Raw genomic sequence first — 25174 nt, 5'->3', positions numbered from 1 at the left:
TCCCACAAACGCATTCTCTCAGTCATTCAACGCATGGGACGTAAGGGAACATCTTTGTTTACAGCAGGTGCCTAGTAGCCAACAAATACGTACTGCAAACCAACTGTAGAAACCAGGGGAGTGTTTGCTCCCGTTCCCTTGTGCTGGCGTTGACGAGCTGCAAACTCGTCAACTGGGACGTAGTAAACTGGGACGTAAACTAACCCTTTCCACCGGATGGCGAGCGCTATAAAGACAAAAATGGCGTGCTGGGATTATGACTGGGGAGGCAAGAGGGCGGGGGGAATGGTTAGGAAAGATCTACCTGGTAGAGGTGGGTTTGGAGGATGAGGAACAAACTCGGGGAATGGAAAACGGCGAAACTGAAGACTCACAACTGGTCACCGTTAGTGTTGAAGGGGCAAGTAGTGTTCTCCTAATTAATTTTTCTATTTATTTTTTTAAGATTTTGTTTATTTATTTGAGAGAGTCAGACACAGTGAGAGAGGAAACACAAGCAGGGGGACTCCTCGCTGCGCAGGGAGCCTGCTGTGGGGCTTGATTCCAGGACCCCGGGGTCATGACCTGAGCTGAAGGCAGATGCTTAAGGACTGAGCCACTCAAGGGCCCCCTTTTACCCTATTTAAAACACAGGCATATTTTAAAAAAGATTTTCTTTATTTATTTGACAGAGATTACAAGTAGGCGGAGAGGCAGGCAGAGGGGGCGGGGGGAGCAGGCACCCCAACGAGCAGAGAGCCTGATGCGGGTCTCCATCCCAGGACCCTGAGATCATGATCTGAGCTGAAGGCAGAGGCTTTAACCCACTGAGCCACCCAGGTGCCCCAAAACACAGGCATGTTTGAAGCCGGGAGTTCTTTAATTTCTTTTGCAGAAATAGGGGAGTGGGGTTTTTGGCCACTTTAGCTCTAGGAAATTTTCCTACCTGGAAGGAAGGACGCCTTAGTGCAAGATTTTGTTTTAACAGACGACAATAGTTATAGGTTAGGATACTGCACGGGTTCAAAAACACCTGTTGTTTGAAGTCCTGGATTCATTTACTGAAGCTTTCTCGACTTTTTTTTTTTTAAAGATTTTTATTTATTTATTTGACAGAGAGAAATCACAAGTAGATGGAAAGGCAGGCAGAGAGAGAGAGGGAAGCAGGCTCCCCGCTGAGCAGAGAGCTCGATGCGGGACTCGATCCCAGGACCCCGAGATCATGACATGAGCCGAAGGCAGCGGCCCAACCCACTGAGCCACCCCGACTTTTAAAAAGAACTGCCCTTAATTTAGGGGATTCACCGGATTCTGCTGATGTATGTGTCCCGCCTCTATTCGTTCCAAGCCAGAAGCTGGGCAGGATGTTCGTTGGTTCGTTGGGATAATCTACAAAAAGCGCCCGAATCTGGCCACTAACTCAGGTGCGGGAGAAAATCTGCACAACTAGCCAAATACACAGTTATAGCTGTAGAAAGGGGGCGAGCACAAACGAATACGGGAGCTGGAAGACCTGGCACAAAAGTCTGGGCAAAAAGAACCGCAAGCACCCCGGCTTCGGTGCTTACGGTGTGTGGTTCCCATGGAAACGGCCCTCGAAGGTTCCGCCCTCTCGCCGCCAGAACCAATCAGGGGCAGGGAGGGATCCAGCGAAGGCGTAGAGTACGTGAGCCTGCCAAAGCACCGCCTCGGGGGTGTGGGCGGAGCTGGGGCGCGCATGCGCCCTCTCCTTCGGCGCACGCGCCCTCCCAGCATTCAGCGGGCGCGCGGGCGGCGGGCGCCTCGGTCCCGGCTGCTGCGGACCCGGAGCGGGCGGAGGCGGCCGGCGGCGGCAGCTGAGGCAGCGCGAAGTGGACCCGGTGGAGGGAGGGGCCGACGGTGCACACCCGCCCGCCATGAAGCCCCCGGCAGGTACCGGCTGCCTCTCGGAGCGGCCCCGCTCAGCGGCCCCGGGCGTCCCCTGCACCCTCGCGCCTCCCGGGGATTCGGGCCTAGGAGCCGAGCCCGGTGGCCCTCGAGGGGCGGGGGCCTGGGTGGGGGGAATGGGTCGGCGACCCCGGGACCCCGGCCCCTCGGCGGGCGAATGAAGGAACCCGCTTTCCCAGCGCTTCATCGTTCGGCCGCTCCGTGTGCGCGGCTTCAGCCGAGCGCGCGTCGGGCCCCGAGGGCGGACGCCGGGGGACTCCGGGGGACACCGTGCGTTCCAGGCGGCGTTCGGAGCCGGAGCCGGGCGTTCCAGCAGCGAGGGTCGGGGGTGGGCTGACGGCGCTTCGCCCGAGAGGGCGGCCCTTGAGGGGCTTCTCGGAGGAGGCGGCCCGAGTGAGCCCGGACCCAGGGGGAGAAGCAGCGGGCCTGCGGGCGGCGGGAACTGCGAGGGCAAAGGCGGGGAGGCAGAACGCACCTGGGAGTCCCTTTTATTTTAGGGGCCGGGGGCGTCGTGAAAGGGTTTTCGTTACGCGAGCGACGGGATGGGCGTCCTGTGTTCAGAAAGTGGCCCGGGTCGCTGTGGGTTGCTGGGTGCCCCCTGAGTTTCTCTTGCTGACCGCCCCCCCCTTGTCCAGCCGACCGTCATGCTGATTGCCTTAATGAGGGTCGTAATTAGGGTTACTCGGGCCTCAGGAGGGCGGGAATCTTGCCTGTCTTGTTTGGGGCAGGTTGTTCGCCTGGGACCCGGCGCTGAGGCGGCAGCGGAAACCCCGCGGATAATCGGTCTGCTCCAGTCTTTCAGGTCCCGGCTCCTCCCGGAGATTTTGCGGGCCATTTTGCGGGCCGCTCTGGGCTTACCGCGTCTCCTGCCTTGTCCGCTTCTGGAGCCCTGGTTTACCACCACGTGTAACACAGACACCCTTTATCCCTGAGCTCGCGGCAGTCCGTGGGCCAGAACGTCCGGCCTGTCCTGGCTCAAGAGCCCTTCTTTTTCCCACTTGGTGTATGTCGGAGGTCCTCAGCCTGCGTGATTGCGCCGGCAGGGGACACTGGGCGGTGTCTGGGGATGGCTGCGGGTGCTCCTGACGTCGAGTGGGTGGGCATCAGGTGTGCTGTTCAGTACCCCACAGTGCCCAGGGTGGACCCCCACCCCAGACAGTGACCCAGCCACAGACGTGCCTAGTCATTAACAAACCCTGCCCTAGAGACGCCGAGCGCCTGTCCCAGCCCGCAGGGCCCTGCAGAGATCCTGTCCCTCTTTGGTGGCGTTCACCAAAAGGCAGGGGGTTTAGGACCGCCGGGGCCCTGCCCAACTCCCTGCTGTGCCGGAGGGGAAACGAGGCTCAAGTGGGTGTTTCCCGGAGCAGCTTCTGCTTGCTCTGCATTCCATACTCTGCTGGGGTGGGGGGCGGTCACACAAGCCTGTGTTTGTTAGTTCAAGTGATTCAGGGCAGCCGTAGCCATGTGAGACGCCCAGGTGCTGCAGGGATGCCATTGGGACATCTGAGAAAGGAACATGGGACGAAGAGTCCATGGCTTGGGGCTCAGGGCAGAGGGGTTAGCCCATGGGAAGGCCTGGGATATTCCTTGAAGAAAGAGGGTGTATCTAGGCACAGGCCAGCTGTCTAGACCTGCTGGGCAGGACCCAGTAGAGTCTGAGTGGTGTAGACCAGGGGCGGTAGAGGGCTGGCTAGTTTAGGCTTGTCGGGTCACATACTCGGTCTCCTGCCACAGCATTTTGACCCTGTGAGCTGTACAAAAACAGGTCGTCTTTTGCTAACCCCTTGTATAGACTTCCAGTAAGGGTTGAAGCGGGGTGGGGCCCTGGAAACCGAGCAGGAAGCTCTGACAACTGGATTCGTGCAGAGGTGGGGGTGCACATGTTCTGCTGGTTCACAGGGTTGAAGCCCAGGTCAGACTGCACGGGTTTGAATCCCACCTCTGCCCCTTGCTGGCGTGGGGTCACGGTGTGAGACTTGAATTCTCCAAATCTCAGGACCTCCATCTGTACGGCGGGGGCCACAGAGGACCCAGAACTGCACATCCGTGAGGGAGTGAAAGTAAAACATCTTTACCCTGAACACCGCACAGCCGTTTAAGGGACCGTTGTTTGTACAGACCACAGTCTCTCGTCCAAAAACTCTTGAGGCCAGGGGTGTTTTAGTAATTGATAATTTCCTTTGTTTGAGGAAAGTAACCTGGTATAAACGTCATGTTACGTCAGGGGATGTCGGGGGTAGCCCCCCGTGATCAATCGAGTTAACTCAGAGGAAGGTGTCTTCCGCGTACCTACCCCGCCCTGCTGACGTTGGGGCTGGGCCATCCTGGGGTGTCCTGGAGCCGAGGGGGTGTTGGGCAGAATCCCCGTCCACCCCCGACTCCATGCATAGCTCGCTCTGCAGTTGCAACAAGCTCAGGCGTCCTCAGAGACCACAGCCGAGTTTGTGTCTCCTGGGATGCAAGAGCTTCTGCTTTAAGGGGTCGGTCATTCTGCGCGTCCCCCACAAAGCCCTTGCGTGGGGAAGCCATGCTCCTGTCCTTGTCCTCCAGCCCTTTCTTAGTTGAACCCTAATTCCACCTTGAAGCAGACACGTTCAGTGTGGGGCTCTGTCTTCTCTGTCCAGCCTGTGCAGGAGGCGCCCTGGACACAGCGGCCCCGTGCTCCGTGGAGAACTACCTAAGATGGGACCTGAGCGCCCAGCAAATAGGGGAGCTCACTGTGGAGCTCATCGAGCAAACTAAGCGCGTGTATGACCAGGTGGGCGCGCAGAAGTTTGAAGACGTGTCCTACGAGAGTACCCTCAAGGCGCTGGCTGATGTGGAGGTGTCCTACACAGGTAATCCGGGTCAGGATCCAGGCAGGGGAGCCGACGCACCTCAGGCCTTGGAGCTCCTGGACCCTGGCCATGAGCGAGGCCTCCTCATCCCCAGGGGGGCGGTGATGGCTGGAGGAGCTGACGGGGTGGGGGGGTGGGGGTGTGTGTGGCGCTAAAGGCACCTGCTGGGCAAGAGGCAGCCCGGGGGGCACGGGTTCCCCCGCATGCCCTGCTGCGCAGCCTGGCGTACTTGGCTGTCCTGGGCTATGTCATCCGAGGGGCCAGAGCAGGACAGCGTGGCTGACGGCTCACGTGCCAGGAGCCAGCTCATGTGTCAGCCTCGAACCCAGAGCCACTCCTTGCTCCTTTCTGTGTCCGGGGAGACACCGGCTTTCTCTCCGGGCGACTCAACTTGGCCCCCTTTGCTTTTCTTCTCCCCACTCCGCTTTGGGAAACCTGATGCCACCTGAGAACACCTGAAACCTGGTGTTTTCACCGCCACCCGACTGGATCCTTCTCTCCTCCTTGGGGTCTGTTGGCCCCCTTGTGAGGGCCGAGGCACTCAGTGAGATCGATGTGCTGTTGCTTCCCCTGGGCCCCTCTGTGGAGGTTGACAGTGTGGGGACAAAAGGCCGAGACGGTCTTAAAGCAGAGAGTGCTGAGCTGAGGAAACCTTGCCCCTGGGTCTCTAGCAGAAGTCCTTCAGGGAGCCTTTGAGAGTCTCTCCTGGGGCTTCTCCCGAAGCCTCCGTGTGCTGTGGGCCGGGCGCTGGGGGTTTCCGCGCTGCCTTCAGGTGCTGCGCCTTTCCGGAGAGGCTCTCAGCAAATGCAAGACGCTGCTCTCTGCCTGTCGACCGCACCCCTGCTGAACACCAGCTTCGCCTCCACAGCCTTTCCTTCTGGCTCCCTGCCGTAGCCCAAGGAATTTTATTTTATTTTTAAAGCTTTTATTTATTTGAGAGACAGGGAGAGAGGGTACACTTGTGCATGTGTGCATGACGGAAGAGGCAGAGGGAGGAGCAGACCCCCGCTGAGCAGGAAGCCCGATATGGGACTCGATCCCAGGACCCTGGGATCATCACCTGAGCCGGCGGCACCCACTCCCCCGAGGAATAGCGAAGGGAACTAGAGTTGAATCATGGCATTCCCCTCGGCCAGCTGCTCAGTGTCCCGCTGCCCTCCGGACAAAGGCCAGAGTCCTTGATGTTGCTTTTGGTGCAACTCAGCTCCTCGGAGTTCGCGTGTGCCCGGCCGCGTGCACTTGTGTGCGCCCACACACGCCCGTCCCGCAGCTTCATGCACCCGCTGCTTTGCCGATGTTGGGCTCCTCTGTGATCACAGGGCCCCTTCCTGCGCCCCCTCTGCTCACACCGGCCGCTTGCTTTGATCTCACACTACCCTGTTCTCTTGTCACACTTGGTACAGTCACGTGCGCTCGTGAGCCTGTAAATCCCAGAGGGAAAGGTGCTGTTTCTGTCCTTTTCACTGTCCTCTCTTAGGCGGGGGCAACAGGTCTGCCCTGGGGCCACGGGAGCGACCAGGTCGTGGCTTGAATGCAGGTGTTTTCAGTGCAGAGTGTATGCCTTTCCAAACTAAGTGCTCAGTTGGGATCTGATTTTATATGTCATGGAATTTGTTGAAAGCATACAGTTCAATGGTTTTTATATTCAGAGTAGTCCAGCCGTCACCAAGTTCTAATCCTAGAATATTGCATGACCCAAAGCGAGCTCCTGTCCCCATCAGCTGTCATCCACCCCCTCCCCAGCCTCCGGCCCCCATTAGATCCCTGCCCGTCCGTGGGAGAGCCTCGTCTGGGCGGGTCACACGTGTGGACTCACACCCGGTGTGGGTTTCCGTGTCTGGTTCCCTGCCTGAGTGTCGTGGGCTCGGGGTCCGTCCCCGGGGCTGTGCAGGGGGCGCCTCCCTCCTGCTGGCGGCCGTGGACGCTCCCGTGCGTGGGGACCGCGTTGTGTGTGTCCTTCCCCGGTCAGCGGACACGTGGGTCGTTCCCGGTCCTGCTGTGAGCGCGTGTGATTTTCCTGTGACGGCGTGTCGGCACCTAGCGGTGCGTTGCCGGGTCAGGCGGTGACGGTTAAAGCTTACGCTCTCACCACCGCCCCCGCTTCCTCTATTTGACGAGATGCAAATGTGCTCTTAAGTTAGAAAGTTGTTGATGAGTTTAGAATGCTGCCAGCGGCGGCCGTGGCTCTTCTGGATCCTGTCATACTTCTCTGTTATGGCCCTTCCCTTGGAGTTCGGGAGTTGGGTCTTTCCGCCGGACTGTGAGATCCCTGCGGGCGTGGATGACCGGGCCCCTTGCCCCTTTCTTCCCTTCAGCTCCCTGCCCGGGGCCCGGCGTGGAGGGCGTTTCGCAGAACAGATCGGCGGGTGCGCCTGAGCCGCGTGCCTGATGGGGCCGAGGTCGGTACTGGCCGGTTTCTGCCGGGGCCCGTCTTCACGCTGTTCTCTCCCCGCTTCAGTTCAGAGGAATATCCTGGACTTCCCGCAGCACGTGTCTCCCTCGAAGGACATCCGGACGGCCAGCACAGAGGCGGACAAGAGGCTGTCCGAGTTCGACGTGGAGATGAGCATGAGGCGCGACGTGTACCAGAGGGTCGTCTGGCTGCAGGTGAGGCTGCGGCGAGGCGCCCGGCACGCGCCGGGGAGACAGCGGGCACAGAGCGGCGTCTGGATGGGCACTGCCGGGTCGGAGCCGCTGCAGACCTGATCGCGGTGTTCCTCAGGCTTCAGGAGGTGGAGAGTGAGGGTCCCCCGGGGTGGCGGGTGGGGGTCCCTGCGCGACAGTGGAGACGCGCTTTGGGCCGCTGAACCGAGCATTTAAGAATGGCTGAGGCGGGGGCGCCTGGGTGGTTCAGTGGGTTAAGCCGCTGCCTTCGGCTCAGGTCATGATCTCAGGTTCCTGGGATCGAGCCCCGCATCGGGCTCTCTGCTCGGCAGGGAGCCTGCTTCCTCCTCTCTCTCTGCCTGCCTCTCTGCCTGCTTGTGATCTCTGTCTGTCAAATAAATAAATAAAATCTTTAAAAAAAAAAAAAAAAAAAAAGAATGGGTGAGGCGGTAGGTTCCGTATTGCCTTTGACTGCGGTAGAGAAACCCGAGAGAATGACACGGAGAAACGCAGAGGAACACAAACAGTAGAGCCTAGAGCGTCTAGGACATCGTAAGCCTTCCGCGCGCACCACGTGTTTCCATCGTCCTGACCCCGCCGGCTGCTCCGCAGGGCTGGTGTCGGGGTGAGCCGTGGGGGTGCACAGGCGCGCTTCCGTCCGTTCCCTTAGTGCCCGTGTCCCCTCGGTCAGGGGAGCACCCCGGCGGGCTCGGGCACAGGCCCGGGTGGGCGTCCGTGGACGTGCGAGTAGGATCCTGTGTCGAGACCTTCATAGATGTGCGTGGGGTCGTAAGAGAACTGGGAGCCTGCCTGTGCTTGGCCTGGTTTCCCCAGCATAATGCTTTGCAAAACCGGTCACCATCGCAGCCAGGGTGGCGGCCTGGAGGTCGCCCTCTGCTCCCATTCGCATCCGACCAGTCACCCGTGGGAGGCGCTCCAGGCCGGTGTGTGTTTGGGCTGTTCCCAGGAAGCAGGCGCTCGTGGGCAGGTTTCGTGTGAGCATGAGTCTTTGTGTCTCCGGGATGGACGCCCAGGAGAGCCCTTGCCCGGTCGGGTGGCGGTCGTAGCTGCTGTCCCCAGCAGCCACACCGTCTCGCGTTCTGCGGGGAGGTTCGCACGGCGCCCCGGTCTCCCGCCCCCTCACTGGCCTCTGGCAGTACGTCCGTGTTCCGTCCCACACGGGACTGTGGTTGTCTTGCTCTAGGAGAAAGTGCAGAAGGACTCGCTGAGGCCAGAGGCCATGCGGTACCTGGAGCGACTGATCAAGCTGGGCAGGAGGAACGGGCTGCACCTGCCCGAGGAGACTCAGCAGGTGAGTGCCGGCCCGTGTGAGCGGCCTCCGAGGGCCCATCCTTGGGCTGGGTGCCCACCCCTGCTGCCTGAGTTCTGGGAGGGGGGTTCTGTGTGGAGCAGCTCTGCCTCTGCACCCACCCTGCTCCGGGTTCTCCCGGGTCACGGTGTGGCTTTCCCGAGAGCGTGGCACTCCCTAGGCCACGGAGAGTGGGCGCGGTGCAGGGGCACAGCTCCCCTGCTCCTCTCCGTGACTCGGGCGCCATGGCATCGAGGAGGAGCTCGCGCCGGCGGGGCCTCCTGCTCTCTGAGCTCTGCCGCGGCAGCGTGGCTTCCCCTGATACCGCACGTGGCTCCCTGGGACACAGCCGGGTGTCCCGCGGGCAGCCTGTGTCGGACACCATCTACCTGGCGGTAGTGTCAGGTCCCACAGCCTCAGGGCTTGGCCCCTCGAGACGGCGCCGACATGACACTGCGGTCCCAAATCCAGGCTGTTCTCTCTACTTCTGAACGACCGCCGTGTGGCTCAGAGGTTCCCACCACATTTTCCCCGCGTTCACACCGTTAGCTAGAGCAGCTCACGCAACCCAGGAGACGCTTGCTCACTGTTACTTACGTAAAGGGTATAACGTGGCACAGCAAGGCCGGGGGAGAGGCACGGAGCGCTGCCCTTCCTGTGTGCCCTGCCAGAAGCCTGTCCTTTGGGAGTTCTGTGGGGGCCTTGTTGCGTGGGCGTGACTGATGACCCCGTCGGTGACTGCCGGACCCTGCAAGCGGGGGACCTCCCCGCCCAGCGCGGGCAGGAGGCGCCTCACCGCCCCGTCCTCGGGGGCGTTCCAGAGTTGTCTTGTTAACGTGCCCAGAGTGCGGTCGGAAGGGGCTGGGGATAAGGAGCAGGATGGTCCACACTCCTGTCGCTTGGGCAATTTATTATAGTGTCTTGTTACCACAGGAGAAACTCCACGGCTTTAGGAGCTGTGCGCCAGGAATGACAGGGTCGCCTGTCATAAGCCCGGCCTCACAGAGGCGTCTCCTGCACGCTGGCCTAGATCAGCGGGCGAGCAGGGCCGTGCCTGCCCCTGTCCTGCGGTTAATCACGGAGGGTCTCCGTGTGTCCCACTCCCTCCCCGTTTTCTCCGGGCACCGGGCAGCCACATGAGGGAGACGGCTGGGCTGCGGGCTCTGGGCTGGCTGGTCTGCAAACACGAGGTGCCCTTCGGGTGGCCACCCCTTGGAGAAGACAGTTCCCCAGGGTCAGTGAGCCCCCGGGTGGGAAAGCACCAGGACACCGGAAGTGGAAGACACAGTTAATGCCGACACGAGGTCTGCACCCAGAGCTTAGTGACCGTCCCTCTTGTCACTTAGAAGGACGGTTTTCCGATTAGTCCAGCACATCTGCCTTGTGGTTGCAGAAACCAGGACTCTGAGAGATGAGGCGCGTGTGTGGTTAAAACCAACGGCGGGGAGGGGCTCCGGCTGACGTGTGTGGTGCGGCGTGCGACTCCTGGTCTTGGGGTCGTGGGATCGAGCCCCACGTTGGGTGTAGAGATTACATAAGAATGGAAACGTTTTTAACGCGGGTTTTTTTTTTTATTACTGTATATCATTGCTGCAGAGAGTTTGTGTGCACGTAAAGCAGGGCGGTGCAGGGAGAGAGAATCTCAAGCAGACCCCCTGCTGAGCGGGGAGCCCGATGTGGGGCTCGATCCCTGGACCTTGAGGTCACGGCCTGCATCGAAACCAGGAGTTGGACACCTGAGCCACCCAGGCACCCCCGTAAGAATTAAGAAAGCAAAACCACAAAAGCAAAACCACAAAAAGCAGGACCAGTGGGACTTGAGTCCGATTGCACGGCAGGAGTCGGCCCAGAGCCCGGCGCGGCACCCACTCCAGTGGCTGCCAGGGCCACCGTCCGCCAGAGCGGCGGAAGCACAGCTGTCGTTTTCGTTTGTATAAAGCAGACTCCGCACCTAACTCAGGGCTTGAACTCGCGACCCCAACCCAGAGTCACGGGGCTGCCCTGACTGAGCCGGCCGGGGGCCCCACGGTTCCTGAAGCTCCGGCCTCTTCAGGGTTGTTTAAAGTCTGGCGTGTGTGCACAGGCGGGCGGTGGGCTGCACAGACGGTGCCTTGAGAGCCCCCGTGCCGGATGGGACACAGGGAGCCCGGCATGGAGCCAGGGCAGCGGGCCGCGTGGGGACCCCGGAGGGCACGTGCCGTCTCCCTGCCGCGTCTCAGAGCCGTAACTGGCACGGCTGCCACGGCGGGGGTGGGCAGTGAGGGCAGTGCCCGGCGCAGGGTTGTGGCTGGCGAGGCCCAGTCTGCCTGTGTGGGCTGATTCCGGCCAGGGTCTTACCTGCGGAGCCCCGCGTTCCCCGTGAACCCGCCCCCGCCCGTCCCCTGCTGGTGCAGAGCAGCCGTTGTCCCACCGAGGGGTGGGCTCTGCTCTAGGCCGCCCTGGAGGGGACGGCGGCTGACCTTGGGGCCCCATCAGTAGTTCCCATGTTGAGGCCTAGCCCTGCTGCTCTGTCAGAACGTCCGAAAGCCTCGGCTGTGGACTGGAAGGCGGTAGGGTCCAGAGCGCTCTTGGCGGGGGATGCGTCACAGATGGGGACGCTAGCCTGTGGTCCCCGGGGTCGCCAGGGCCGCTCAGCGTGGAGGCCGCTGTCTGTGCTGTCGGCACCGTGCCGACGGGTGTTAGAACCGGACGTCTGTGTCTTCCCCATCCCCTCCTCCCACCTCGCCTGTCTCTTCTGCCCCTGGGGGCCCCCGCCCCGCGGCGGTGCTCCCCTCACAGCTGTGCTCCTCCCTGCAGAAAATCAAGAGCATCAAGAAGAAGCTGAGTCTTCTGTGCATCGACTTCAACAAGAACCTGAACGAGGACACGACCTTCCTGCCACTCACGCGCGAGGAGCTGGGTACTGGTGGGGGGGGGCGGGGGGCGGGGGGCTGACTCGAGGTCTCAGGACCCTCACGGGCTGCGGCCACCACCCACAGGCTTCCGAAGTGCGGGGACATTTGTGTCCCACCGTCCTGGGCGAGGGGGTTTCTTCACTTGGAGCAGTCAGCGCTTGGAATCTGCGTTTCTGGGTCCTTCCTCGAGCAGTGCCGGGGGCGCTGGGTTAGGCGGCTGAGCCGGCCGGTTTCCCCTTCGGGACCCGCGCCCCCGCCTGCTGCTGGTCCTGTCTCGGTCTCGTGAGAGGGTCGGAGCGACTGAATCCGGGTGATCGTTGTTCCCGAACCCGGCTGTAGGCGGGAATTCCCGAAGGTTGGGGCCGAGACGTCTTTTCTGATTTTTACTCTCTTCTTCGCTTGGCCCAACTGTTACGTTTGGAAAAACTTCATACTGTGGGAAGCCCCGTGTCCTCGGCTGTCCCCGCCGCACTGACGGGGTGCTGTCTGTCCTTCGCGAGGACGGTGCCACGCCTGTGTTATTCCCGCGGTGGGAGAGGCGTCCGTGGGCTGCGGGCCTTCCCCAGGGGCACGCCTCGTGCCGAGGAAGGCAGCCGGGGAGGGCGGCCAGGCGCGGAGAGCCGCCTCAGAGGGAACATGGCCCACGGCCCCTGCCGCGCCGTCGAGGACACTGCCTGTGCTCCTCTCCCCTGTCGGGTCCACTCCTGGAGCGCCCGTCACATGGAGTCGGGTGACTCTTTGGGCTCCTGTCCTGACGATCCGCCCCTCAGCCATTCACGGGAGCGTCCCCTCCCCTGATGTGGACACTTCCGAAAAGCTCAGGCCAGCGGTCATGCTGCTGCCTGTATGAGCCCTGCCAGTCCCGTGTCAGGTACTGGGGTGTCGTGGCCGTGACCTTGCAGCTGCCTGGTGGGTGGCCGTGCCAGGCCTCGCTGCCAGGCCCCCCACCCCTGGAGGCCTCCTAGGGCAGCTTGCTTGCCGAGGGGCACGCAGTGGCGGGTGTTCCTGAATGGGGTGTGCACTTTGCTGCCCTTTGTTCTGGTTCATTCCCTTCCCTGCCTGGGCCTCGGGCGGCAAGTCCCCCCACACGGCTCCCGTGTAAGGACAGGCGGCCAGGCGTCCTGGCCAGAGGAGGGTCCCGGGTCTCGATCTCGGCAGACGAGTTTGCTCGCCCACCTCCTCGCGGGGGCCGGCTCTTCCGCCCATTTGTCTGGCCCGAGGGGCCTCGCCGTCTCAGCCTGGCCTCGCGTGGGGGCAGCTGGCCACCCCGGGCCTGGGGAGCAGGGCTAGCTGGCCTCGGAGGCGGGGGGGCAGTGACCGCAAGCGTGGGGCGCGTGTGGATTTTCCTCGGCTTGCCGGACGGAGAGGCGGTGTCTGCTTACAGCCTCGGACAGCGGATCTCTCTCTGTCCCCCTCCCCCCACCCCGAGGTTCAGGCGCTCGGTGAGGGGCTTCTCTGCCCGAGGCCTCCCTGGAGGTGCGGCTGCTCCCCCGTCAGCGGCTCCCCGGGGGGCCCTGGGCTGCGGTTCCTCACTGACCCCGCTGGGTGAGGCTCCCGCCACCGCGTTTCTGACCCTGTCATTCCTCATGCGTTCGTGTGCGGGTCTCTCGGGTCGGAACCGCCCCCCCCCAGAGCGGGTTTATCTGCAGCATCGGTGTGGACGGAGGACGGCGGTTACCCTGGGGCTGTGGGCCGCTGCTGTCCCTGTTTGGGTGCTCAGCTCGCCCCACTTCTACCTCGGGCCTCTGCAGCGCGAAGTGTCCCTGTTACCCCGCGAGCGCCTCTCTGGGAATTGGGTCCCAGGCCCGTTTTGTCCTCGCCCGGCCCGTCTGCTCCTGAGAAACGTGGGCGGCTGTCGGGCTTGTTCCCAGGCCCCGTCGCAGAGTCAGGAAATGGGTGTCTGTGCACACGCACACACGCACACGCATGTGCACACGCGCAGCGGGCCTGAGCCTCTGCCCACCCTGCCGCATGGCGTTCCTCCCCCGCTGGACTGAGGGGGTGGGCCCGAGTGAGCTGCCCTTGGAAGGTGCTGTGGGCCAGGTGGGAGCCGGGGGCCCCTGGAGATTTTCCGTCTGCAGTGACGCACCCGGATCTGTCTCCGGGGGATGGTTCAAGGGCAGGGCGCCAGGTGGGGGCCGTGGCAGAAGAGCGGCCATCCCGAGGCCGAGGGCGGCACATGTCCTCTGCCGATGGTGCTGTTGGAGGAGGCGTGAGGGGAGGGGCTGCGGTTCCTGGAAGCCCCGCGTCAGGGGTTGAGCTGCGGGGAGCTTTTCCTCGCTGGGAGCCCTGGTGGGAAGGACGGCAGCTCCCCGTCAGGTTGGGGAGGCCGGGCCTGGCGTCCTGTTCTCGCAGGCTCCCAGCCCTAACCGCTCGCGTGGAGGGGAAGCCCGCCATCCCGCCCCAGCCGCCCGGGCCCGGCAGCGTCTCGGGCCTGTGGCAGCGACGGTTTCCTGTTCCTGCAGGAGGCCTGCCGGAGGACTTTTTGAACTCTCTGGAGAAGATTGGGGATGACAAGTTGAAAGTCACCCTCAAGTACCCACATTATTTTCCTCTCCTGAAGAAGTGCCACGTGCCCGAGACCAGGAGGAAGGTGGAGGAGGCCTTCAACTGTCGCTGCAAGCAGGTGGGAAGGTGGGGCCTGGAGGTCACTGGGCCTGTCCTGTCTGCGCGGTGCCTGCTGGGCTCGGGGGTCGGCAAGCCCCGGGCGAGCTCAGCCTGCTCCTCTGAGACTTCCATGCCGGGTCTGGCTCTGGGCCCAGGCCACAGCTCAGGGTCTCATCCCTTCCCCAACCCAGTCCTGTGTCTGTGTGACCGTCCACTGCTCCCACGCCGTAGCTTTGGTCATCTTCCTCCACCGGTGGCGTTGCGGGGCTTGAGTGGGCTCTGGAGATGTGCCCTCCCCTTTTCTGTGTCTCATGTGGCGGCCTGGGCCCTCTAACTGCGGCCGGGGGCGCGTCTCCAGCGCACAGACCTCCATTCCCACATAGACGCTGTGTGTGTGTCCGCGCCGTGAGGTGACCTCACTTCTCCTGTTCAGTGTCTCCAGCAGACGGGGCTGAGCGCCCCCGCACAGTGCCCCTGAGGTTCCCCTGGTCCGCCTCACTCTCCACTCGCGGTCTTCAAACCCCTCACACCCTTTCTGGGTCCAAAAGGGACCCGAGGGCTTCCGGAGATGTGTGTGTTACGGGCAGAGCCAGGGCAGTCACAGCCACTTAGTCCGTGGGAAGGGGGAGGGAAGTGAGCCGCAGCCGGCTGCGTCTGGCGTTCTAGAACCGTGCTGGCCGTGGGGCTCAAGTGGGAGAGGGTGGGCCGGGCGCCCACGAGCGGCTGCTGGTTGCTTCCAGGAGAACTGTGCCATCCTCAGAGAGCTGGTGACCCTTCGGGCCCAGAAGTCCAGCCTGCTGGGGTTCAGCACACACGCCGACTACGTCCTGGAGATGAACATGGCTAAGAACAGCCAGGTGGTGGCCACTTTCCTAGGTAACCCCGTGCCGCACCCAGTTTCCCGCCGTGCGTTCCCGGAGTGGGGCTCGGGGTATTCTTGGCTGCGTGGATGAGGCTTCTGAGCGCCCCATTGTGTCCGCCCTGTGGGGGTCCTGACACCTCCCTGACCCCGGTTCAGCCTCAAGGGGCTCTAACCGGATGGCTGAGTGTAGGGTTCTGGGGTGAGCCTGTGTCCACTCCCACTCTTCTGCCTCCTGGTGTGAGCTCTGGGCAGCTGTCCCCAGTGTTGCCGTCCCTTCCTGCCCGGGGTAGGGGACTGAGCTGACGCATCTGTCATGCCCTGGCACCCCCCACCCTCTCCCTGCACCCGCCCCCATCCGCAGCTGCTGCGGGGCGATGGCGATGTCGGTCTGGGTCGTTCCAGCAGCCAGGCCTGCCAGGCGGGGTGCGGGGGCCCAAGGCTGTGAGGCCGTCATGCCGCGGACGGGGGCTGGTGGGGGAGCCGCCGCGGGGAGGTGCCTAGCCTTCCCCTCTGCCCTCCCCAGATGAGCTGGCCCAGAAGCTGAAGCCCCTCGGGGAGCAGGAGAGGGCCGTGATCCTGGAGCTGAAGAAGGCCGAGTGCGAGAGGCGGGGCCTGGACTTCGACGGGCGCATCAACGCCTGGGACATGCGCTACTACATGAACCAGGTGGAGGAGACGCGCTACAGCGTGGACCAGAACCTGCTCAAGGAGTACTTCCCCATGCACGTGGTCACCGAGGGCCTGCTCGGCATCTACCAGGAGCTGCTGGGCCTCACCTTCCACCTGGAGGAGAGCGCCGCGGTGTGGCACGAAGACGTGAAGCTGTACTCTGTGCGGGACTCGGCCTCCGGGAGGCTCATCGGCAAGTTCTACCTCGACCTCTACCCAAGGTGTGTGGGAGCCGGGCGGCGGGCCTCTGAGCCTCGCGTCCCCCTCCGTGAAATGGGTTGTGGGGCTGCTGCAGCGCAGACTCAGGTGAGGGGCTGGGGGTGCTCGCCGTCTGGGGAGGACAGTGCCTGGGAGGTTCCTGCCGAGGGGCTCAGAGGAGCGTGGGGCAGGCCCCCGGCTCCCGGGCACTTGCTCCCGAGAAGCAGGTTCGAGCCACTCTGTGCGTCCAGCCGCCTTGGCTGCTGGATGGTCGAAGGGGTGCAGAATCGGGCTGGCGGAGCCGGGACTCTCTTGGGGTCGGGCGCCCTCTGGGCCGGGCAGCACGTGGAGCAGATCCCGGCCCAACCCTGCCTCCGTCCCCAGGGAGGGGAAGTACGGGCACGCGGCCTGCTTCGGCCTGCAGCCAGGCTGCCTGCGGCACGACGGGAGCCGCCAGATCGCCATCGCGGCCATGGTGGCCAACTTCACCAAGCCCACCCCGGACGCGCCCTCGCTGCTGCAGCACGACGAGGTGGAGACCTACTTCCACGAGTTCGGGCACGTGATGCACCAGCTGTGCTCTCAGGTGGGCTTCGGGCGGCCGTGCTGGCGGCGGCGTCTGCAGGCGGCCTCCACGCTGCACGGAGCACACCGCCGGGGTCACTGCGGCCGTGGTGGTGCTGTCCTGTGCCAGCTGCCGTCGCCGAGCCCTGCGGACGGCTGGCTTGCGGATGGAAGTGCGTCCCCGGGGGGCTGGGGGTGGGGGTCTGCGGTCTGGGTGTCAGCTGCACCAGGCCCTTCCAAGGCCGTTCTTGGCGTGGAGCCGACGGTCTCCTCACGTCCTCACACGGCCGTCCCTCGGGGTGTCTGTGTCCCCGTCTCTCATGAGGACGCTGGCCGTCGTGTTAGGGCCGCGCCAGGGAGCCTTTTAAGTTGGATGTTTCAGTGACGATCGGTTCACCCAGTTACGTAGCCGTCGCTGCTGCCCCAGCGTTGTGGAACGTCTCCGTGACTGGAAAGAGCCTCAAACCACTTAGTTGTCCCCATGCCCCCACGAGCCCCCTTCCCGTCCGTGGAGGGGCCTGGCCTGGGGTGTTGCACCCGTGGACTCCTACCCCGTGTGGCCTCCTGTCTCTGGTTCCCTCCCTGCACGTCATGACCTCAGGGTCCGTCCGTGGGACGGCGTGTGGGGGCCTCGCTCCTGCTGGGGGCCAAGGCCTGTGCCCACATGGGGGATGCACTGAGAAGCACGTTTTGAGCAGAGGATTTGACCTTCGTGTGCAGTGCCCCGCCTGCTTCCTGCATGGATGCACTCTGTGTGTCTTGTTGAAGGGTCACGTTCTCCTGATTTTCGGGAAGTTGTGGCTTCAGCTCTTCCCCTTCGTCCCTTGTCTGCTGCGCCGGCTGTTGTCTGCGGGGTGAGGGTTGGTGCTCGGCGGCCAGCGGCTCCTCAGGGCGGGACCGTGGCTGTGCAGCCCTGTGGACCGTGTGCCCCGGCTGCCGGCTCCTGTTCGAGCTCCCCTCGGCTCTCCCCGCCCGGCGCTGGGGGCTCACGGGCTTGTCCCCCTTCTGCAGTGAGTCCCATGGCTTCCTTGTTTCCTTCAGGCCTTTCCAGATACACAGTCACAGAGATTCGCAGCTCTTCTTTTATTTTTATTTCTTTTATTTTTTTTAAAGACTTTATTTATTTGACAGAGATCACAAGTAGGCAGAGAGGCAGGTGGAGAGAGAGGGGGAAGCAGGCTCCCCGCCGAGCAGGGAGCCTGATGCGGGGCTCGATCCCAGCACCCTGAGATCATGATCCAAGCCGAAGGCGGAAGCTTTAACCCACGGAGCCACCCAGGCGCCCCAGTATTTGCAGTTCTGTGAAGTGGCTGCGAGCACAGAATTTGTGGATCCTGAAGCAGGGCTCCTGCGGGAGCGCAGGGTTAGGTCCCCGTGTCGGGTGTCTGATTTGTCCTGCTGGCTCGTTGCACTGAACTCTGAGCCCTCCGCGCCGTAGCTCACGCGTCCGACTGTGCTGTGCTGCATCACGGCCGTCGTGTTCTCGGGAAAGCCGGAGGGCCCGTCAGCGTGGCAGTGGGGGTCCGTTCTATTTACTCATTTCTGAAGATCTTGTTTACTTGAGAGACAGAGAGCGCACACAGGAGTGGGGACAGAGCGGGGACAAGAGGCTCCCTATCAACGCGGGCTCCATCCCAGGACGCTGAGATCATGACCGCCAAAGGCGGGTGCTTCACTGTTGGGCCCCCAGGCAGCCCTGTGGGGATCCATTTAAACAGCCCAGTCGCCTACCGGAAAAACACAGAGATGGGGGAGCTGTCAGCAGAGCATGGAAAGACCCGGTTAGAGGCAGAGCTGAAGCCCAGCGGCAGAGGGTTAAATGACCACCACGGGCTGCAGGTGTTGTTTTTGGGGTTAGAAATTGTAGCACCTAGCAAGAGTCACAAATAGGGTCTGTGGGTAACGAGGCCCAGCGCGCCCGCTCCCCCAGTTCCCCTGCCTCCCTCTGGGCCCTGAAGGAACTTGCCCAAGGTCAGGGCTGCTCCTTTGGCTTAGTGGCTGCCAGAGCGGATTCTCGCAGGACTTGAGGGAAATTTCTGACGTGAAAGCAGAGTCAGCACATCGAGCCTCCAACACAGCCGTGGAGCTCCATCACCTCCAGGCCCGTGCCTTTTGGGGCCTGGGACTTTTTTCTGGAGGGTCTAGGGCTTTTTGAGAATGTTGGCCTTGTAGATGGACGAAGGGAACGTAGGTGGCCAGCCAGGAGTGGCTGTGCTCCCCGTCCCCGTGTGTCCTGGGCCGGGATGGCTGTCATCCCCCAGGATCCTCTCCTGTCCCGTCCCCAGGCATCGGGGCCTCGGGCAGCCTGCTGTCTGCTGGCCCAGCTGTGCCCGTCCGGAGAGCGCTGTGTGCCCGGGCAAGGCCGGTGGCTAGGAGTGGGCCCGGCAGGGTCCAGCCCTCCCTGCAGCTCTGCCCGCCCCCACAGGCGGAGTTTGCCATGTTTAGCGGGACGCATGTGGAGCGGGACTTCGTGGAGGCCCCTTCGCAGATGCTGGAGAACTGGGTGTGGGAGAAGGAGCCGCTGCTCAGGATGTCCCAGCACTACAAGACCGGCGGCGCCATCCCCCAGGAGCTGCTGGAGAAGCTCATCAAGTCCCGGCAGGCCAACACAGGTGCCCGCGGGAGGCGCCCTTCGGCCCGGGGGCGTCCTCGGCGCTGAGGCTGGGGAGGGGGGAGCCTGGTGCCTGCCTTCACGGGGTTCTGCGCTGCTGGTGTGGGAGCTCAGGGCCGGCCTCCCTGTCTCCTTCCCCCCACCCGTCAGGTCTCTTCAACCTGCGCCAGATCGTCCTGGCCAAGGTGGACCAGGCCCTGCACACCCAGACAGCCGCAGACCCCGCGGAGGAGTACGCCCGCCTCTGCCGGGAGATCCTCGGGGTCCCAGCCACGTCAGGTAGCTGCCCGCGGTGGGCCCGCCCTTCTGGGGGGGTCAGGGTCGTGGCCCTTCGTCGAGTCAGAAGGATCTAGTCAGGCCCGTTTACAGATGGCAGCTGAGGCCTGGGAGGAAGCGGACGGCCTCTGGCCCCCTCGCTCTGTGCTCCTGGGCCTGCCAGCGTGTGGCGGGCCGCTGGTGGGTGTGCGCGCTCCGTCCTTCCTCGCCGTCTGTCCTGGCGCCCGGGCTGGGCGCTGCTGCTCCCCCCGCCGGCCGCGGAGCTCCCGCACCCTGTGCCCCCCACGCCCTGCTCCGGAACAGGCCTGGGAGCGCTGCAGAGACCGGGGGCTCATTGCCCTGGTCGGAGAGAGTAGGTCAGGCCGTGCTGTCCGTCCTGCTGCGTCACTGTTCGCGCTTGGATTAGCACGTGTGAGAGGAATTGGGATTCCAGCGAGGGTGGTGCGGCTCTGTTTTATCCTACAAGCACCTGAACGTCCCTTTCAAAAAGCTCGGCAGCGTGTAGTCTCTGCGGCACGGCCTGTCTTGGTTTATCTTCTGTGCGAACTCTTACGTGTCAGCAGAGAGCGGGCACAGCTATGTTTCTAGAAAGTTCCTGCTTTCTACACGTGTCGGGGCAGTTCGTCTCCTCCTGGGTGTGTGGGTCGTCTCTGGCCGGGCTGGTTTGAGGTCCCCTTCTCCTGGCAAGGGGCCCTGAGGGGGCGGGGGATAGACGGGCCGCGGTGAGAGCCATACCACGTCTGTCCCAGGAACCAACATGCCTGCCACCTTCGGCCACCTGGCAGGCGGCTATGATGCCCAGTACTACGGCTACCTGTGGAGCGAGGTGTACTCCATGGACATGTTCCACACGCGGTTCAAGCAGGAGGGCGTCCTCAACGGCAAGGTGAGGGCCGGCCGGCCACGCCGTGGGACGGGGCCTCTCTGCAGAGGGAGCAGGGGACCTCTCGGCGCTGTTCCCGGCTGCGCGGGACCGGGGGAGGGGGGCTGAGGCACCTGCTGGTCTTTGCGAGGTGCTGGAGATGGGCCCTCCCTCCTCTCTGAGGTTTGCCATCCTGGACCCTCCTGGGGCTGGGGGCTTAGCCGGCTTTCCAGGCCTGGTTCTGTCACCGCAGAAGCTCGGCTCGGCCAGGGCTTCAGTCTGTGACGTGAAGGGCCTTGAGGAGTTGGGAGTGGATGGGGTTCCCGCACACGCGTGCTTGTGTGTGTACCGTGCACACAGTTGTGGACACGCATGTGCTTGTGCACGCATGTTCTCTCTGACGCTGACCAGGCACCCCCGAGCCCACTCGTGGTGGGAGCGGGGGTGCCCGAGGACTGACGCCCCCACCGTGTCCCTAGCAGGTCGGCATGGACTACAGAAGCTGCATCCTGCGGCCCGGCGGCTCCCAGGACGCTAGCATCATGCTGAAGCTCTTCCTGGGCCGAGACCCCAAGCAGGATGCCTTCCTCCTGAGCAAAGGGCTGCAGGTGGACAGCAGCGAGCCGCCGGCCTGCTGACGCCCCAGGCGCTGCCGGCCCCGGCCCCGGCTCCTGCCATCCTGTTGCCTTAGCTCCCGGACGGGGCACGGGGTGGCCCGCAGCTCCAGGTGGGGGGTCGGGACAGGGTGAGCAGATGGGGTGTCCGTCCTCCCTGTCCGTTCCTCCTGGCTGGTCTCCACAGGCCACCCCCTCCCCACCTTGGCGGCCGGCCTGGGCTGATGGGCTCTTATCCTCGAGAGGCCTGGAAAGCTCTGTGTCCCGTCAAGCCCCGTTGCACTAATCCATCCCTCTCTCGGGAAGTTTTGTGAGTGGAAAGATGGTGGTTCTTGAAATGCAGCCATTAAAAAAAAAAAAAAAAAAAAGGAAAGAGAAGAGAGACTGTTGGTCTGGTCTCTGACTCTTGTCCGTTCTGCCCTGTCGGTGGCTGCACGGGGGGGACGTGCGGGCGCACTCGGTACACCCTGGACTTCTTGGCAGTCAGCGTCAGGCTGGGGACGCGGACCGTCGATGGCGGCTCTGTGCTGGCGTGGCCTGGATGGGACAGGTCGGGGTCCCCGGGGGCCAGCTGAGCTGCCAGACTGCGCGCAGGGGTGCGGCTGCTGGTGGGAGCCGCAGGACCGGCGTGTGGCGCCGCTTACCAGCAGGGACCTGTGTCCTGCCCTCCTCCCCGCTCCCGCACAGCCCCGGCCCGTGTCGGACCAGGCTCAGCTGTTCTGGAAGCGGGGAGGCCACAACCGCCCGCCTGTGCCCCAGCAGCTGGGATGGCGGGAGCAGGCCGCAAGCGGCCGCCCGCCCTCGGGCCCGCTGGGCACAGCTCCTGTCTCGGCCCCTTGGCCAGACCTAGAGCTTTGTGATTTGACGGTTTCTGATTAATGGGCGCAGCTGCTGGGTGCCAGGCCGTGACCTTTCTGGGCCATGTGACCTTGAAGACTAAGGCACGTGTGGTCCTTTTGGCTCCGCTCCCTCCGGGCCTGGGGGACGCGCGGCCCTCCTGGGTGTCCTGGTAGTTCTTCCGAACGCCTCGGGATATTTCTGGCAGCGGTGGTGGCTCAGAGGGGTTCTTGAGCAGCACGGGTCGGTCTCCCCCTTTGTTTGGTCTGGGCCATCCCATGTGTTCTCTGTTTCTTGGTCTTTGTGCTCCTCGGGAGCCCTGCCCCCTGCCCTGGGATTGTCCCCACCAGTCCTGTGGCTTCCCCTGCTCTGAGGGACCGATCCGTGATCCGCGGAGTGAGCGGCTACGGGGCTTCCTGTCCTCCTCCCCGAGGCAGGCGGCCTCGCCTGTCGGGCTGGCACCTCGGCGGGAGGTCTGCCCCCTCGTCCCCCCTCGTCTGGCGGGCTCGCCAGCTCCGGGTTCGTTGGCTGCGGCGGCTGCCCATAGGCAGGCCTGGCTCCCATCCTGCTCCTGCCTCTGTATCTGAGGGGGCGGGGACGGGGCCCAGAGCGCCCCCGGTGCGGGGGACGGCGCTGGCCCTCCAAGGCAGCTGTTGCGCATACTTCAACCACGGAGGTCCTAGAAGGAGCAGAGACAACCAGCAGGGGCCACACCTGGGCCTCCCTCAGGGGCCTCGTCTAGCGGTGGTCATGTCAAGGGGCTGGGGCTCTCCTGGCCTCTCCCTGTGCCGAGCCCCGAGACAGCCAAGACCTGGTGCTTGTGCGAAGTCCGGGTGTGGCACTGGCATCCCCAGCGGTGCACCGGGCCGTGGGGGGCTGGGGATGGGGAGGGAGCCACAGGCCTCCCGTGTGCCCAAGTGGGCAGGTGGGCTTGGGAAGATGGGGGTTGCCGTGCAAGGCCTGCTTAGCACCCTTGGACTGCCTTGCTGAGGGCTGTGGGGCTCAGGGGTCTGCAACGCAGGCCTCGCACCTGCTCTTGGGTTTGGTTGGGGATGGTCTGGAGAGCTGTGGCATCCTGGCTGGTGGCCTCGAGCAGCTTCACCCTGGAGGAGCTGATGGGCTGTTGTGGGACTCCTTCCCTCGGGGCTGTCACAGCTGGCGCATCTCAGGACTGGGCCAGTGTCCCCTGCTTCCTGGGTGAACCCCCCCCCAACAGCCTGGCAGGACCCGGCCTGCTGCGGCCTTGGTGGTGAGCACGACTTTCTCGTTCTGGGAAGTCCCACGTGGATCCTGCATCGAGTCTCAGGCTTGGCTTGGGGGGTAGTGGGGCCCCGGGGGGACTTCAGCCCAGGTTAGGTGGGAGCGCATGTGACGCAGGACGCCCGGCTAATCTTGGCCGCGTGCGGGGCCCGGGCTGGTGCGGTACTACTTCTCCCACAGCCCAGACCTCCCCGGGCTTGCCAGCCCGCGGTGCAGGAGGTGGGGGACCACTCCATCCCAGAGGGGCCCCCGGGCCCCTGACTAGGGCAGGCCCTGCGGCTCGTCTCTCCAGCCGGAGTGTGGTTCACTGTGACAAGGGGCCTCCTTGGGCTGGTGCTGCCAGCGCCCTGACTCGTGTTGAAGCCGGGGATGGAAGTTCTGTGAGGGTTGGTGACCCGGCGGGGGCGTGGGGGACCAGAGCCATGAGGGGGGCCGCTCCCCCATGGCTTTGCCCCGATGAACTGGGGTTCCCTATTCTGTTCCAGCCACTTTGAGTGGTTCTCTGTCACCTGCAACCCACAGCGTCTGTCCTTGGTCCTGGCCCTGCTGACCCCCGAGATACGTGGCGGCTGAAGCTGGGGTTGCCAAAACAGACTGGCCTCTCGGCCTCCGAGGACCGTGGGGGCCTCCGACGGGGCGTCGAGGTAGTCGGGGTGGGCGGGCACCGCGGATCCTGGGGAGGGTCGTGTTGGCTCTGGTCTGGGAGGGACTCGGCGGTCCTCACCGTCCCGGAGCCCCGAGAACGGGACCGGCCCCAGCCTGTGGCCAGTCGGGCTCCAGCCTCCCGCGGGCTTCTGTGCGCGTCTCGGGACAGCAGCCCCGTCTGCAGGGGGCTGTGCGTGTTTGTGGTTAACAGCTTCGTGGAGGTAAAATCTCCATGAAAATCACATATTTGAAGTTTTGTTGCTGGTGTGTCCCCACGAGAGCACCAGCACGGTCAGGACGACCTGCTTGTGGCGTGTGCCCCCGCCCCCGCCCTGGCCGGTCCCCTCACGCTTTCACCCGGCCTGTCCCTGCGCACGCGGCCCGTGCTCTCGGTTCCCACAGCGTGTCCTCCCTGCGGCTCGTCTGGGTTCTGGTGCTGAGGCTCGTGTTCCGGGAGGCGTCCCCGTGGGGCCCTCATTGTTGCTGTGCTGGGGTGTCGTCTGGGTGTGCGTTTGTTCAGCTGGTCCAGCGGCTGGGTCCGGTCCGGGGCTGTCAGGAGTAAAACAGGCGGACATTCCTGGGCCTGCCTTCTGGCGGACGCAGGCGCTCAACTCTCTAGAAGTGGGTTTTGGCCCTTCCGGGAGGCGGCTGCGGGCTCCCGTGGTGAGTTTACGTTTCTCCTCCCTTGTGGCGAACCACGTCCAGCCGCTCGGCACACTTCCTTGCTGTCGTGTGTCTTCGGTGACCCTCCTACCCTGTCTGTGCTAGCAGAAGCGCTTGGAACCGGAGGCGTCTACGTGGGCGAAAGACGACTGTTTGTGACAGCGTCGGACGTTAAACACGTAGAAGCGCAGGGACGGCAGCGGCTCTGCCCTGAAGCTGCGGCCTCCTGCGGAGGGAGGGGAGAGCAGAGGGGCCGTGGCTCGCGCACGGAGGAGAGGGGCTCGGGAGACCCCTGTTCCCCCCACTGGAGGTTCACAGACCCTACGCTCCCAGGTAAAATTGCGGCAGACTTTTTTTTGTAGAAACGAATCGACGATTCTGAAATCTGTGTTACAATTCAAAGAAGCTGGAGAGGCCGAGGAGGACGGCCAGCCCAGGGCGGGACAGAGCCACCTGGCAGCAGCAGGAACACGTCTGGGAGCAGAGCCGCGCGTGGCGCCTGTGACTGCACCCGGGGCTTCTCTGCAAGTCGGCGGGCCCGCAGGCGCTCAACACCGAGCCCTGACCGGCCGGCTCACACTCTGCACAAAAGTGAACCTAAAATGGATCCTCGATCTAAACGTGAAAGGCTGCTCGTATCTGCAGTATGTCCTGCCGGCCTGCGCGTGGCCTTTCTGAGCCGAGGCTGCGTCACCCGTGGGAATTCGCCGTTTGCAGAATGAATGAAACCCGCAGGCGGACGGCAGTACCGGATTCGCCCACGGGGCAGCAGGGCCTTGCCACACGTGGCCGCTGGAGGCTCAGAATGCACCGGAACGTGTCTGCACCTCCTGGGCAAGCGTAAAAGAAATGCGGTATTCAAATCTACTGGCCAAGCAAATGGAACAGATAAAGTTGGTTTTTGTTTTTTTGTTTTTTTAATGATTTTATTTACTGGAGAGAGAAAAGGGGAGCAGG

The 25174-nt window shown here is 63.5% G+C and overlaps 1 protein-coding gene across 2 annotated transcripts; it reads left to right on the top strand.

The window, feature by feature from the left end:
• Positions 1-1752: 1752 nt before the first annotated feature.
• Positions 1753-21280, top strand: THOP1 (thimet oligopeptidase 1). 2 transcript variants are annotated; one of them, XM_044254601.1, is made up of 13 exons: positions 1753-1890; positions 4530-4742; positions 7201-7349; positions 8551-8658; positions 11452-11554; positions 14015-14175; positions 14897-15032; positions 15542-15908; positions 16270-16471; positions 18875-19061; positions 19211-19339; positions 20086-20222; positions 20678-21280. In XM_044254601.1, the coding sequence occupies exons 1-13, from the start codon at positions 1875-1877 to the stop codon at positions 20834-20836; spliced, it is 2067 nt and encodes a 688-aa protein (XP_044110536.1). In that variant the 5' UTR covers positions 1753-1874; the 3' UTR covers positions 20837-21280. The 2 variants fall into 2 exon arrangements, with proteins under 2 accessions (XP_044110536.1, XP_044110537.1); XM_044254602.1 differs by having other exon boundaries at positions 20681-21279.
• Positions 21281-25174: the final 3894 nt, after the last annotated feature.

The sequence above is a fragment of the Neovison vison genome, chromosome 6 (genome assembly GCF_020171115.1).
Source record: "Neovison vison isolate M4711 chromosome 6, ASM_NN_V1, whole genome shotgun sequence".
Classification (NCBI taxonomy): Eukaryota; Metazoa; Chordata; class Mammalia; order Carnivora; family Mustelidae; genus Neogale; species Neogale vison.
The sequence above is the reverse complement of the archived record's forward strand: the minus strand, read 5'-3'. Positions and strand labels throughout refer to the sequence as shown.